At 39.1% G+C, this 16119-nt stretch overlaps 1 protein-coding gene across 5 annotated transcripts; it reads left to right on the top strand.

Moving 5' to 3' along the window:
• The first annotated feature begins 243 nt into the window (after positions 1 to 243).
• On the top strand, positions 244 to 13091 carry SPATA19 (spermatogenesis associated 19). Of its 5 annotated transcripts, none has more exons than XR_007952070.1 (8): positions 461 to 743; positions 842 to 898; positions 1261 to 1350; positions 1668 to 1759; positions 6313 to 6390; positions 6880 to 6949; positions 11745 to 11848; positions 12618 to 13091. XR_007952070.1 is itself a non-coding variant. In XM_051986647.1 (7 exons), exons 1-6 carry the CDS (start codon positions 666 to 668, stop codon positions 6938 to 6940), a joined length of 456 nt encoding a protein of 151 aa, XP_051842607.1. In that variant the 5' UTR covers positions 579 to 665; the 3' UTR covers positions 6941 to 6949; positions 7998 to 8184. The 5 variants fall into 5 exon arrangements, 2 of the variants coding, with proteins under 2 accessions (XP_051842608.1, XP_051842607.1); XR_007952069.1 differs by lacking the exon at positions 12618 to 13091 and adding an exon at positions 12427 to 12609; XR_007952071.1 differs by lacking the exon at positions 12618 to 13091 and adding an exon at positions 12427 to 12609 and having other exon boundaries at positions 11745 to 11824.
• Positions 13092 to 16119: the final 3028 nt, after the last annotated feature.

The raw sequence follows: 16119 nt of genomic DNA on the forward strand, positions 1-16119 counted from the left end.
CTTTACTAGTCTACCAGTAAGCAGATATTACAGAGGAAATAGACCAGAATGCTCCTTTTTTGTAGTTGCTTTGTCTTAAGGAACTTCAGAATAATTTCAGAGGGATTGTTCCCTTTCCTTTTTGTTTTAGACTTTTGTTTGCATGTTCTAAGCTATCTCTTGGAAATAATCGGTTGCATTTGTCCTCTAAGAATAGGGAAAGATATGAGTAAGACCTTGAGATCAATTTTGACCTAAATGGCTCTTCTATCCTTGGATCACTTAGCTTATATAAAATCACACTCTTTCCAGGAGATACTGGATCTTTTTTTTTCAAACTCCCTGTGATTATAAGGTGTGGGTCCCTCTCCATGATGTATCCCCTAAATTCCAAATAGTTAAATCTTATTCTATTGGCAGTCTCTTCCAGATTCTTATCTGAAACCCACCCTAAGCTAAATAATAATAAGAAAACTTCAGAATATCAGTAAGAGCCCGTGGTCTGGCATATCACTCCTCTCCCTTTCACCCAGGAGAACAAGGGAGACCATTGTCACATCATCAGTGGTCAGCCAATCAAATTGGAGTTTTGCCACAATATCCCTACCCCCATTACCCTATGGGAGTTCCAAGGTTGCTCCTATGGAAGGAGGGAGCTAAGGAGGAGGCCTGGCCTGAGCCAAAGGATGATTATTACAACATGGATTGTGTACATAATAGCCCGGCAAAAAGCGGGATTCTGCTTCCCACCAAAAACCAGTTCGGTAAGTGGGATTGCTTGAGGTAAAATTTCCAGGAAGTAGTTATTGAATGTGAATTGTTGGGGAGTGAGTGGAATCTAACTTTGCTCAATCTCTTCTAGGACATTGAAGTTGTGGAAAGCGAGGCAGTGTCAGTGGTACAACACTGGCTGAAAAAGGTTAGGAAGCCCTCTGAATAGGTATCCCCATTTATAAAAGTTAGAGACCATCTAGGGAGGGTTCTACAGTGGGGTCAGGGATCCGTGCTTCTTTGTGTGAATCACCAAAAAACTCAATATCAACATTTATCTGCAATTGAGCTCTGCTGATAAAGAAAGCTAGAGCTGAGATCTATCCACCAAATTTCTTAGATAACTCTCGGGAGGTGGGTGAAAGAGCTTTAGCTAAGATTCTCATGTATGAGTTTTGGCTATACTCTCTATTTACTGATGTCAGAAGGAATTGTTTGGGGAATAATGGGATACATCTGAGAACTTGACGAGGTTCTTGAAGCCTCAAAGAAGATCTGCTTATGTTTTAGACCGAAGAAGAGGCTTCCCAAGGTATCAAACAAAAGATGTCAAACTGTCCTCCAACTCATGGTCAAGAAGTGCATGTGACAAGAGATGTGGTAACAGGGGCAAGAGTTTGGGGGGGAGAAGATCAGGCTAAGAAAAGCGGCTGGACCTAAACATTAATCATGCCTCTCCCTTATTTGTGGGTGGTTGAAGAGAGGGTAGGGGGTTGTGTGTGGTTCAGTCGTATATTCTTACAAACTTACTAGGGACTTCATAAAGACTGACTGATAAGAAAAAAGATGATGACTAAGAGGTAGTTTCCCTAGAGCACATCCACAGAGACCAAGGAAGGCTATTTGTAGGGAGAGGAGATTGACTTTGTTTCATTCCCTGAAAAGAAATCATGATACTTTTTGTCTGGATTTTCTAGATGAAACATCATATTTCAAAATCTGACTTGTCAGCAAATCGGAGCCAAGAGGTCCTTGAGGAGAGAACACGGATCCAATTCATAAGATGGAGGTAAAAAATATACCCATTTACCCCTCTAGGAGATTAAAAAAATTCATGGTAATAGTAGAGGGAGAGGCATCTGGCCACAAGAAAGATATTTCCCTCTGAATTCTATACTAGTTTATATTCTCAGGTATCTTTTCTTTCTTTTCTGCTTTCCAGAAAAGTGTGCTTTGGATCGGAATTTTTCATACCTTTGTTCTATCTCTAGGGGTCATTTTTTTATCCTAAGCTTTCAAGTGATTCATGAGAGAAAAGTCCCTCCCCCACCTTTTATGCTTTCAAAACAATTTCAAATTTTTCTTATTTTTGCACCTGAATTGTTCAGAAGTCATTGGACTTTAAAAGCTAAAGGAAAATAAGCTCTTAAAATGCAAAAGTCAAAGCCCTCATCTGCAACAGAGATGAAAAGAGTCTTCTTGGTGCCTGAGGCTAGAATTTTCCATTCTCCTTTCCCCATGCCTTAGCAATATTGTCTTGAAGTCTGTCAGCCCTCAAACTGAATCTCCATACCTCCTCCAAACATTCCCATGCATTTCTCTGGCCTACAGACCAGTGTCCCTCAAGGCTAAGCTCTCAGAGCTCTCTAAATATATAATTTTATATACATATATATGCTTGTATATTATATAATATATAAATACATGTTATATTTGTGTTTGTTACATATTTATAAAATACATATTTATAGTTTATATAACTGTAAGATCTCTGTTTTAGAGCTAGGAAAAAAGCTAAAGATTATCTGCTTTCACCTCATTTCATAAATGAAGAAACTGAGACCCAGAGAAGTTAAAACAACTTGCCTAAGGTCTCACAGATAGTCAGCATCAAATGTGAGATTTGAAATAAAGTTTTCTGACTTCAAAACTTTGGAACAGTCATGATTCAAATTAAGAAATGCTAAATCTCATTATCGTTGTCTCTAATAATACTTAAAAGAAAAGTATCCATGCAAAAGAGACCTGGTCTTACTTAGAGATGTAGTAAGCAGTCCTCCAAAGCTTTAAATTGGAGATCTTGGAAAGCCTTCAACACTTCAGGAATTTCATGAATCACATCTTTGATGTGAATGTTCCCTCCATTGCTATAGTTCACGATCCCCAGCAATACCTTTTGAGTCTGGTACTATTCTTGTTTCTCTATATACCTCCTAAGAAGATCTCCCTGAAAAGCTAGAATCTTCCTTTTAGGTCTTTTGTATCAGAAGTACCAATGTGTCAATCTGGCTAATAACTTGCACTCCTACCATATAATCAACTCCTTTTCTTTTCCAGTCACACCATACGTGTCTGTGATATGCCACTTGCCCTAAATCCTAATACAACTTCTTAGGCATAGGCATAAGTCATTGTCTGGAATATGCTTCAGTCTACTTATATCCATCTTGCCCCCTGGATCACCTAAAACTCTGATTTTTTTTTTTTTGAAGATTGTGGTGTGTTCCAAGATTTCGAGATATAATATCACAGGATGATATTTTTAGGAAAAAAGTATTTTCCCCATTTGGGGCCAATTTAGGATTTAGATTTAGATTTAGCATTGAACAATTTCCCAAATTTATTATAGTTACCTTTCTGGACCATTGCTCATCTGCAAAAAGTACCACTTTACCAATTCAAGGGGGACTGGCCTTTCAACTGAATGTCATCATCTAGACAATAGGCATTTCTAATCGTTTTGCTTTTTCTTGGATTGTTAAACTCATTTTGAAGAACCTTGTATCTCAATGAGAAAATCCTTTAATCTTCTAGAATTTGGCACATTTCATATAATACTATTTACTAACAGAAACATCACCATTGTCAAGGAGTTTCTTTTTCATTTGGATCATGTACAGAATATTCTCCTGATAGTGGTGAACACCTTTGTGTAATGTACATGTGTGTGTATGTATATATATAAAACACTTCCTTATTTTATTTCTCACTATATCTTGCTAATCAAAGAATCAGTAAATAGGATTTCTTATTATTTTATTATATTATTACTGAATCAAATGTGGTTTTTAAAAGTTAACAAGCAATAAATAGTGAGATCTTGTCCCCTCTGCAATATTTGATTAATCTTATAATTATGTAGAAAATTGATTTATGTATGCTATACATACAAATTATGTGTACTTGGTCTTTCCTATTCATTCTTTTTGACTTCTTAAATGCCATTTATCATACTCTCATATTTTCATCAAGGTTACCTTCAAAATACATGTAGATAATTCTGACAAAGTTTTTTTTTTTTTAAACAAATGAGAATGTAGGTGCATAGAACAGTTTACTGAGGTCTTTTCTATCACATTTTTAGATAATAATGTCATTCACTGTTTGCATTCTTTGGTAAACCTGTAACAAGGACTTTTTGTGTATGAGCCTGCTCTACAAACTCAGCTGCAGTCTGTATGGATTGGGATAGAAGGAGTTGCAGTCACTGAACTATGTATGTAGTGATTAGAGGAATAGAGATGCCATGCTATGGGAGACAATCATCTCCAAAGGCAGAGAGCATAGAATGTCGTGTTGCCACATCTCATCTCACCCTAAAAGACAAAGCTGTTTTGCAGCTTTCTATTTTAATAATTATTATTGATAAATGGCATTGGGATACTAGACAAAGTATAATTTTAATAGGAAGTAAGTTGATTATGTGGTAGGGGTACAGATTAATAGTTAAAGTGATACATTGGTACTTCTGATATATAAAGATCTAGAGGAAAGATCCTAGCACTCCAATGAGATCTTCTTTGGACGATCTATGGAAAAACAAGAGTGCACCAAATTCAAAGGCATTGATGAGGTTCGTGAACTATAGCAATGGAGGGGAACATTCACAACAAAGATTTGATTTCTCAGATCCTTGAAGTGTCAAAGGCTTCCCAAGATCTTTAAATTACAGCTTTGGAGGACTGCTTACTACATCTCTACCTGAGGCCAGCTCTCTTGTGTATGGATACTTTTCTTTCAGGTATTAGAGATAGGGAGAATGAGGAATTATGACTGTATCAAAGTGGCACAGTAGAAAAAGTATTGATTTTGGAGTCAGAACATCTTGAATTAACATCTCACATTTGATGCTGACCATTTGTGAGATCCTGAGCAAATTGTTTAACTTCTCTGGACCTCGTTTCTTTATCTGTGAAATGAGATGGAAATAGCTGATCTTTAGATTTTTTTCCTAGCTCTAAATCAGAGATATCTTCTAAGTTTATATAACCTAAATATATCTAATAAATATGTATATTACATAACATATAGCTGTATATTATATTATATATTAGCATATGTATATTACATATTTATAAACGATAAATTATCCATAGGCAATCTCTCCCTCTCCATAGCAATTAAAAAAATCAGATTGACTTTATTCACTTAAGATACACTAATTTACTTTAATATCATCTAGCAAAATATTCATTGAATGCCTATTAATTTATACAGTGGTATGCTAGATATCATATGGAATAGAAAGACATAAAAAGACAAAGACCCTTTTCTCTGAGAGCTTGTATTATGTCTCATACACATGAAAAATTAAATAACAAGACATTAGAAGAACAGTGTAGGATAAGATAAGTGAAAAAAAGAGATAATTTGTGTTATTAATTCAGAAGAATAGTGTAATCTTGCCTGAGGGTGGTTGAGGAAAATTTAATGGCAGAAACTTGTAAAGATAGAGCTGGTTCTTGAAGAACAGTTTGGAATTGGATAAGCAGAGAGGAGAAAGTAAGGGCTTCCTTCTATATTGTAGGAACAATTTGAGAAAAGGTTAGGAAGGCAGAAAGCATATTGTGTTAGGTAGATAGCCTACTGTAGACTGGTTGACAGCCATCAGCTTGTGGAAAAAGTTTGAGTGAGAACTGGGAAAATAAGCACATTATAATAGGATCAATTGGCTTCTGTTGTTTCCAAAAATAGCCAGTGATACTATAAGAAAATAACATTTCAATGAGTTGTGCCTTACCTGTGATGTTGAATTTCCTCTGTCACCACTCCTAACCATCACTACAAGGAATTGAGATTCATTAGATTCTATGCCCCTGAGTTTTTTTTAAGACTTTATTTTAATTGTAAGGATCATGGAACATTTATTTTGATTTGTATGCTTGAATTTCTTTTTGTTATATCACTTGTGTACTATGAAATCTGGGGAAAATACAAGATCTCTGGTTTCTATATCATAATAGAAAAATGGGAGAATATGATTGAGTAATGTACTCAATTTGTCCTGAACCATTTGATAAGCTGATAAATTGAGAATATTGCACCACTCAGGGAAATTTGACTGGTCAAGAGCTTTATAAAAAAATCGTTGAAGGATTCTTAATTGGGGGTTCCTGAACTTATTGAAATATTTTGTGTTACTATTTCAATATAATGAGTTTCCTTGGTAATGAAATATGTTATTTCATGCATTAAAAAATATTCTGAGAAGGGATCCATAAGGGAGTATAACCTTTAAAAGAACAAGGCAACAGATTTTTATAATCCAACTTCAGCAGTTTCCTCTTGAGTGGTACAATAGAGAAAACTTGAAAACTAAAATGTTTGAATGACATTTTACAGTCACACTCGTATCTTCCAAGTCCCAAGCGAAGTGAGAGATGAGGCCATGCGGGAGAGGATAGAGCAGGTGAGAAGAAGGTGAGATTTCCTTTCAATAAGACTTTTATGGTTTCCTGGTTTGGGGGTTAGAATGTTCATAGTGCAACCCAAAAGTCTAAGCTTCAGAGAAAATAATCTGTTCTGCTGTTGGGATCAAATCTTTGTAATAAAAGACTTGGATCTCTTTAGCTTTTGCTCCCTGGATTAGCATTTGGGAGAGCTGAGTTCTAATCTCAGCTCTGCTACTAATACCAATTATTCTAACAACAGATTTATACAAGCCTCTTAGTTTGTTGCTTGGTATATTTTACATTATATAGAAACAGCTCAGTTGGCTCCATTTTCCTTTCCCACTCCGTGTATTCTCTTTTCCTAACTCCATGTCTTGGACCAATCTTCCTTCTGTGTAAGTAGGATCACTAAGAAACTCCAAGTGAAGTATCTGGTCATTGTGATTCCCTCAGAGTCTCTTGCCCCATGATATCCCTGATGATTGCTGTCATTTCATACCATCTCTCTCTCTTCCAGCGTGTCTCAAGTTATGGTTGAATGTGCCCCCAGTGTTCAACCCTCATTCACAGACTGCTAGAATCCACAGGTGAGACAAACGATAAAGGTCAGTTTGGTAGGGATGGAGGAGGTTGGAGGTGGTGGAGAAAAGGGATGCTAGAATTAGTAAAAACTAAAATGAGAAATAAGGAAGCAGGTGTGGTTCATTCCTTGGGAGCAGACTAGTTTGTTCTTGGTTTGCCTGGAGAAAAGACCTTAGTGAGAAGGGAGGATGTAGCTACTCGGTTTAACTTGTTATTCATCTCTCTGCTTCCAGGATGAATTCTAAAGCAAGATTCATGTAAATGTCTTTGATTCTATGTTGCAATATAATAGAAGAGATTTTTCTAAAACCACCTGCTTAAAAGCCCAAAGATCAGAAGGACCATGAGGGCCTGCTTTTAAAGAAAAAAAACTTATAAGAAAATCAAGAGCTTTTGCTCCCTGGATTAGCATTTGGGAGAGCTGAGTGCTAATCTCAGCTCTGCTACTAAGCAGGTGTGGAACCTTGGATGTAAATAATTCCCATGGCTTCAGTTTCAATTTCCTCTGTAACTTCATACAAACATGATTATACGTGAAATAGTGAGACAGTTGTGTGGCGGTACTTTGAAAAGTAAACTAAAGTATTTGACAAAATATAAGGTCAAGATAAAATTATTATAGAGCATTCATTCAAGAAATATTTATGAGGCATCTACTATGGTACTCACTGGATGTCTTCAAACAGTTTCTGAATGACTGGTTCCCCTTGTTATATGGCAAGAAATAGAATTAATTTTGTAGAGAGTATTTATGCATTTGATGATGGTATTTGAGAACCTTCCAACTCTAGGAGTCTTTGTTTTCTGTGATTCTCTGTAATGTGTAAGCACTGTGCCAATCACTGGAAAGAATATAAAGATTAATTAATGGTTTGGGTCCTCTAGGAACTTATGTTCCAATAGAGAAGATATGACATACACATATATTTGCTTCCTCTATAACTGTCTCTTAAGACTCAGGTGCAGGGTTTAGGAGGCAAGAGAAATGTCCACCCTATGATTGGTTGTTACCTCAATTCTGTCCTCACTATCCTGTCTGCTTCTGGCCTCCAGGTTGATGTCCTTTCAGGTTCATAGAAAAACCTGCACTTGAGGTCCTCCTCCCCCTAACCTTGATGTTTGACCAGTGCAGCGTGTCCTGGGGAAGAAAATCCATCTGATGAATCCATAACTGTGACAGTGGTGACATTTGCATCTTCCCACTAAACTACTAAATAAAGAGACATGCTATTTAAGAACACTTCGCTATGTGTCTGTGGCTGTGCTTCTAATATCTTTCAATCCCCTTTGATTTGGGGGCTGCCTGGAGAGAAACGTCTTCATTTTTCCAGCTTAGAGATCTCCCTCTCTCTCCCCTCGCATCTAAGGGGAGAAGGACCCCATTGAATAAACTAAATGGTTTCATAGGCCATTTTGCTAGTTACCACCAGATGGTACTGTTTCTCCATAGAAGTGATTGTGTCAAAATGGGAGAGGTGGTCAGTCAAGTGTGCTATGGAGATTGAGTGCTGAGGTTTGGAGAGATCTCTGTGCAGTGCTGGGCATATGGGGAGCCATAAGAGATTATCTAAGGTATAGTTTTTATCTTTGAGGAATTTTGCAGACTAATTCTCTAGAGATCACACTCATCTGCATGTATTCAATTGAGAACATTTACCAAAAAATATAGACACAGTGGCAATTAAAATAGATTGTAAAATGACTCAGTATATGCTGTTATAGCCTAGGAGAAAGAAAAGGTCAGGATTTATAGGAAGGTAGGTGGCACAGTGGATAGGACATTGGACTTGGAAGCAAAAAGACCTGAGTCTAAACTTGGTCTTAGACACTAGGTGTGTGTACCTAGGCAAGTAATTTAAATCTTTCAAGTTATTTTTCTTAGCTATAAAATGGACTAAATAATATTGCTTATACCTCAGTGATTATGAGGATAAAATGAAATCTTTGTGAAGCAATTTCACTACTCTTAAGTGTTAATAAATGCTATTGAGGTTATTCAGGAAAAGCTTTTTGGAGAAGGTAAGGTATTGCATAGGGTTTCCTGTTTCTTCATGATATTTAGAAAAAAGGTCTTTGAAGCTTGTGATTGAACTACCAAATGAAACCTATTGCTTGTTGCTTTTGGAATTTATTGTGATGTAGGGCATATATGTATACAAATACATGTGTGTGAGTACGTGCAGTCATCTAATGTTGTAGGAAGAGACATTAATAATATAGCCACAACAACTTCAAACCTTGGGTGGAAATGAAATCATTAAGTAGCTTAAATGGAGTTTTGTTCTGTGCATGATTAACCCCAGGAGGAGAGTTTGGGAACAAATATGCTGCCTCTACCTGTATTACACAGGGGACTGAGCCATGGTGAATTAAAATAAAATCACTGGCAAATTTGGGACCAGTCAGCTGTGACCAAGCCATTTGTGTAGCTAAATGGAGCTGAAAGAGCTAATAAAGGCTTTGTGGGTCATATATCCAAAAGGAGAGGAGGGGAGAGAAGGAGGGAGTGAGAGAGGAGAGGGAGGAAGGAAGAAGGGGGAGGGGGAGGGAGGGAGAGAGAAAAAGGAGAGAGGGGAGAGAGAAAAAGGAGAGAGGGAAGGGAGATGGGGGGAGAGGGGAAGTAAGAGATAAAGAGATGGAAGAAGAGAAAGGAGGAGGAGGAGGAGGGGAGAGGGAAAGGAGGAAGAGAGGGCAGGGTAGGATAAAAAGAAATGTGGGGTGGGAACCATTCAGGTCTTTAATGTGTCAAGTATCATGAATATCTTTATTCTTAACATTAAGTTCCTAAATGCAGGTGGATTCTTATAGGGTATTGTAGAAAGAAAGGTATACACACACACACACACACACACACACACACATATACACGAGAGGATGTAGAGAAAATATACAAATACACTAAGGAAGTACAAAAGACATGACTATTTAATCATATGCATGTTAAGGGTAGATGTATTGATCTGGCAAAGAAAGGGGTAGTAGAAGTAACTACTAAAATTCCAGTAGAGATTAGAGGGAATAAGGGGAGAAATGATCAAGTTATTTTCTGGCTAAATACAGAGAAGTCTTATAAAGGAAGTGAAGCACTTGAAAGATGATGAAAACTAGACTGGTTGGTGGTAGGCTCAGGAAAGCTAAATATTTAGACAAAAAACAATGAGAATAATAATGAGGGACATTCTGATATAGTGAATAGAGAGATGGCCTTGGTGTCAGGAACAATGGAATTCAAGACCTGCTTCTGGGTATATACTTGCCATATGGCCTGGGCAAGTCATTTAACATCTCAGTGCTCTTGGTCATTTTCTAAGAATGAGAGGTGCAGAGAATGTGCCTCATTTGGATTAGTAGATGAAGTCTCTCACTAGAAGTTTTCCACGCTGTTGTGGAAAACACAGTTCCAGTAAAAGTAACAATAATAACCAACACCTGTAATATTATTAATAGGGTAGATATTGAATGACTATATATAGAGGAGACTTTGTTTGAGTAAAGATTGAACTGAGTTTTGAGGTCTCACCTCTGCAAATTAGACAAATTCACCTAAATCCAACAAACATTAAACTACTACTCGATGCTATAACACTCTAGTAGAAATGGGGATGGTGGTGTAACTTTTATATAAAACATAGTCCCAGTCCTCATAATAGTTTACATGTTAGTAAAGGAATGAGATAACTTAAATAATAATAATGAAATTTATATAGAGTTTTAAGGTTTGCAAGGCATTTTCTATGCTCTTTCATCTGATCCTCTTAACTTTATGAGGTAGGTGCTGTTATCCTCATTTTACACATGAGAAATCTGAATCTGAGAAAGGTTAATTTAAGGACATAGTTAATAAAAGTGTCTGAGGTAGGATTTGATCTCGCATCTTTCTTACTCCAAGGCCATCTAATTATTGTAGTCATTTTCAATTTATAAATGACTTTCATTCACAAAACTGCATAAGTGTACCACCTATAAAATAAATTGATTTGTGATCCCAGAGGGGTTAAGTTCATTACAGAAAGTGAAGATGTCATGAAGAAGGTGACATCTGAAGGAAGATGGGGATAATTGATATTTATTTCTTTGAGACTAGTTTCAGAAGGATCCTGGCTCAAGATGGCATGGAATTTAGAGGGTGGGTTATTGCGGATTGTGAGATAGAAGGCTAGGATTAAAAAGCATAAATAATTGGAGCGGAATATAGGATTTGGAAGTTGTGCCCAAGACTAGGATGGAGTGAGGTGGGGTGGGAGAGTGTGGCAGATGGAGTGAGTCAGTTTGAGAAGTGCGTGTGGGGGGAGGGTCTTGAATAATAGTTTGGGGACCTCTGGTGGAAGATCGAGCCCAGAACAGTAGGTGGTGCTGGAGAGAATTGTTCTGTAGATCTGAGGCAGCGAGGGCACGGAGAGAAAAAGTCCGGAGGACAGGATGAAGGTCAGCAGCAAACCAAGAACCTGCAGAGGGGTCTTTGCAAAGACTAGATTTCAGGACCAGGGACAGGGGACGAGCATGTGACTCACTCTTTGGAACTAGGAAAATGAGCAAGCTTTAGGTTTTGAAATGCAGTCACCAGGGCCCACAACTAGGTAAGAACCTTTGAGAGGGAAAGCTCGGATGGCTGCCGGAGGCAGACTCTGCCGCCTGAGGCACAGTTGCAACATGTCGGTGAATTATTGATCGGTGTTAACATTACAGCTCTGACAACACCATTACTGACTTTGACTTCATGTTTAAATCATCACTCCAACAGCTCTGAAATACAGTATATTTTATTTAATACGTAACGAACAGATCTCCTTTCTGTTTCAGTTCCCTTTGCCGATTCTCCGTGCCAGTGCTCGCGGAGGAGTGAAGAGAATTGACTCCCAGAAAAGAGGGAGCAGAAAGGGGTCCGTGGAGAGCAAGCTTTCTGGGTAGTATAGCACGCGGGCTCAATCTGGGAATGGCCTGGGCATCGGGAAGGGAAAGGCACGGATAGGACAGAATAGAGTAAAAGGCAAGAGAGATTCAAGGTAGATCAAAGAAGATATTCTAGACAGAATAAAATGTTTAACGAAAGTAGCTCAAATGGCAGACAAAAGGGATAGAGAAAAAGGGGGTCGTTTGGGTGTGAAATAATAAGTCTCTCTGGAAATCAAACGTTGTTGAAAAGAACACCGGGATTTGGAATCAGAATATCCAGGTTCTAATTCCAGCCCCACTAGCTGTTGCCCTTGGGTTTCAGTTTCACCTGTAAAACGAGGTGATTGGAATGAATGATTTTCAGGCCCCTTTAGCTCTAAATCCCATGATTTTAAGAGACTGAAAGTCTCTGACTTATGCAAGGACTTCAGCTGCACTTTGTATTCTGCTGTGAATTCTGAGGAAGTAGAGAAGGCAGTAGGAGAGAGGCTTCTCCAGAAGAGTTGAAAAATAGTAAAGAAAAATGGAGATGACGCCTTTAAGAAAAACCCAAAGTAAGCTCTCTCCATTCCCTCCCCTCTCTCTCCAGTGAAATGTAAGAGGAACCTGAGTGTAAGACCAAGGGCTCCGCGTGGAGTTGATTAACCAGCAGCCAGAAAGCGGGCAAAGTGGAATTGATATTTCACAGAAAACGGGAGGAAGAAAAAAAAAAAGAAAGAAAGCCAGACTCCACCAACCAACCAAACAAATTGTTCAACATGTTTTCCAATTACTTGGCAGGCTCCAGAGCGATGCTCGAAATTCATTTTCCATCCTGAGAGGGGAAAAACAAAGGGGAGAGAAAGCAGCAGTTGTTCTTTACAAGTTTGGGAAACTTTGCTCCAAGCCAGACAGATCGGAGCGGATGGGGGTAATGTGGTGGAAAGCGGCTTTGAATTCATTAGAGGTTTTCTCTCGCTTTCCCATGCTTCTGCCACCCCCACCTTTTTGCACACACAATTTGTTTTTTCCTTTGCCTATTTATTGTGTGATTGGGATGGGGAGAGAGGGGATTCGATTTTTTTAAAAAAATTGTCTCAAAGTTGGTGACAGGAGAGAGTGGGGAGCTGAATATGGACCTGATCAGGGACTTAATGGACACCCTTAGAAGATGCTGACCTGCAGTTAGATTTTTAAGGTTTGATAGGGGTGTATTAGAAAAGAAAAGGAGGATAAAGAGTGTGTCTATGTTTTGAGTATTCAATATACAAATGATATACCAAGTAGTGGGCAAAAATAACACTTTTTTTTTTTTTTTTTTACTTTTTTTAGTCAAGGAGAGGAATGGAACTCCTGAGTTTTGTTTCCATCTTTCTATGTCACCAGGTGAAACAGGAGATTCCCTGCCTCAGTGGGTGTGGCCTCAGTTAAATTGAGATCTTAAAAAATCCAAGGTCTCCTATTTCATCCAGGGCCATCTCCAGTCATTTTGACCTATATCTTGCCATTGGATTTAGATGGCTCTGGAGGGGAAAGTGAGACAGCTGACCTTGCACAGCCCTCCCTCACTTAAATCCAGTTCATTTATGTCATAGAATCACCTCCCTGATGTCATGGTCCTCTTCAAGAAGGAAGGACAATCTTTGTGAGTAAAGCTGGTTCACGAACTGGAATTCATTAGTTAGAAGACTTCCTCCCTCCCTCTCTCCCTCCCTCCCTCCTTTCCTTCCTCTTTCCTTTCCTCCTTCCCTCCCTCCCTTCTGCCTTCCTTTCCTCCTTCCCTCCCTCCATTCTTCCTTCCCTCCCTTCTTTCCTCCTTCCTTCCCTACTCCCTTCCTCCTTCCTTTCCTCCTCCCTTCCTTCTTCCTTTCCTCCTTCCTTTCTTCCTCCCTCCCTTCCTCCCTTCCTTCCCCCTCCCTTCTTTCCTTCTCCTTCTTTCCTTCTCCCTTCCTCCCTTCCTCCCTCCCTCTTCCTTCCTTCCTCCCTCCTTCCCTCCTTCCTTCCTTCCTCCCTTCCTCCTCCCTCCTCCCTTCCTCACTTCCTTTCTTACTTCTTCTCTCCCTCCTCCCTTCCTTCCTCCCTCCCTCCTCCTTCCTTCCTTCTTTCCTCCCTTCCTCTCTCCCTTCCTCCCTTCCTCCCTCCTTCCCTCCTCCCTTCCTTCCTCCTTCCCTCCTCCCTTTCTTCCTCTTTCCTTCTTCCTTCCTCCCTCCCCATCCTTTCCTCCCTCCTCCTTCCTCCTTCCTTCCTTTCTCCTTTCTCCTCCTTCCCTCCTCCCTTCCTTCCTCCCTCCTTCCTTCCTCCCTCCCTCCCTTCCTCTCTTCCTTCCTCCCTCCCTCCCTTCCTTCCTTCCTCCCTCCTCCCTTCCTTCCTCCTTCCCTCCTTCCTTTCTCCCTCCCTCCCTCCCTTCCTCACTTCCTTTCTCACTTCCTTTCTCACTTCTCCTCTCCCTCCCTCCCTTCCCTCCTCCCTTCCTTCCTCCTTCCCTCCTCCCTTCCTTCCTCTTTCCTCCTCCCTTCCTTCCTCCTTCCCTCCTCCCTTTCTTCCTCCTTCCCTCCCTCCCCATCCCTTCCTCCCTCCTTCCCTCCCTCTTTCCCTCCCTCCCTCCCTCCCTTCCTTTCCTTCCCTTCCTCCCTCCCTTCCTTTCCTTCCCTTCCTCCCTCCCTTCCTTTCCCTCCCTTCTCCCTCCTTCCTTTCCTTCCTTCCTCCCTCCTTCCTTCCTTCTTCCTCTCTCCCTTCCTTCCTTCCTTTCTTTCTTCCTTTCTTTCTTCCTTTCTTCCTTCCTTTCTCCCTTCTTTCCTTCCTTCTTCCTTCCTCCCTTTCCTACAGATGCTCTTAAAAGTGTTTTTTTCCTTTTGCACATCTGAATCTTCCCAAGAGATCTTCGAGTTTACTAGCTAGATTTCTTTCTTAAGGACTATGCCTTAAACCAAAGCCAATATGATTCTCATTGGCCATCAATAGATTCTAGATCAAGCCCCATTTGATCATTGTTTGGATCCTGATCAACTCAGATTGAATGTAAATAGCAATCATTTCTCATTTGATCAGAAACCCTGAGGGGGTTCTTTTCCCAGATTAATTAATTTTTTATTTATATTCCTTTCTCTTTTTTTGGACTTGGTGAAAGAGGAAATTCTTTGCCTCAATGGGTATGGCCTCAGTCAAACAGACCTATTGAAGACCTTAGCTTAAAAATGTCAAGGTCTTCCATTTCATCCAGGGCCATTTTCAGTCATTTTGACTTATATCTTGCACTGAATTTAGATGGCTCTGGAGGGGAAAGTGAGACAGGTGACCTTGTACAGCCCTCCCTCACTTAAAATCAGTTCACTTGTATGTCATGGTCATCTTCAAGAATGAAAAAAGCAACAATAACAATCTCTAATGGATGTATTAGAACCTTCAGTTTTACTTATTTATAATTTATGACTCCTTTCCTCTCCCAAATTCTATCCTAATGCTTGTTGTAGAGTAGTGATTCTACATTTTACCACAAGAAACAGAGTTAGTAACTCTCATTTCATCCAAGCCATATGAGCAGTGAAGCAGCCCAGATGGATTCTGGATTGGCCAAATTTGAGGGAGAGATCAAGGTAGAGGAATATAAGGAGAGAAGAGCATCCCCAAGTTTGATCGATGTTTCTGTTCTTCCAGGATGGGTTTTTGGCATAGTCTTCAACAATCCAAGGTGGTCTATTGATTGGACAATGGCCAAACAAATTTACATGAATGTACTATCACTGCTTTAAGAAATGGTGGACACAGAAAAACATGGGAAGACTTGTATGTGATTTAGTGCAAAGTGAAGTAGGCTTTTACAATAAATTTTATTGTTACCATTTGTTTTTATATCACCTGTATCCCCCAATGTATTTTTCTCCTCCACTCAAAGAGCTATCCCTTATAACAATTTATTTTTTAAAAAGAGGGAAAACAGTTCAGCAAAGCTAACCAATAAAGCAAAAAGTTTGACATATGCAGTGTTCCACAAGTATAGTTGTCAACCTAGCCCTCTCTGCCTTTTTGTTTCATGTCACTTTAATTTCTTTCTCTTTTTTTGGGTAATTTTTAATATTTTATACTTAAATACAAAATGAGAAAAGAAAAAAAACCAATAAATCACTATATACACAGCAGGCCATAAAAGAGGATTTAATATAAAATAATAAATTTTCAATTCAAGAAAACTTATATAATAAATAATATTCTTTGTTTTCAAAGCTGCTCAGCTTATTTTTTTACGTGTTGATTTTCTTTTGTTCTCTGCCATGTATTTTTTGAAAATTTCTTCTCCTTCTTCTCC

This window comes from Antechinus flavipes, chromosome 3 (genome assembly GCF_016432865.1).
Source record: "Antechinus flavipes isolate AdamAnt ecotype Samford, QLD, Australia chromosome 3, AdamAnt_v2, whole genome shotgun sequence".
NCBI lineage: Eukaryota > Metazoa > Chordata > Mammalia > Dasyuromorphia > Dasyuridae > Antechinus > Antechinus flavipes.

Excerpts from the sequence above, each read along its gene's own strand:
- SPATA19 (XM_051986647.1), top strand. The coding sequence starts at position 666 with ATGATTATTACAACATGGATTGTGTACATAATAGCCCGGCAAAAAGCG. Across the intron at positions 744-841 it reads TCCCACCAAAAACCAGTTCG|GACATTGAAGTTGTGGAAAG; the intron begins GTAAGTGGGATT and ends AATCTCTTCTAG. Across the intron at positions 1,760-6,312 it reads ATCCAATTCATAAGATGGAG|TCACACTCGTATCTTCCAAG; the intron begins GTAAAAAATATA and ends GACATTTTACAG.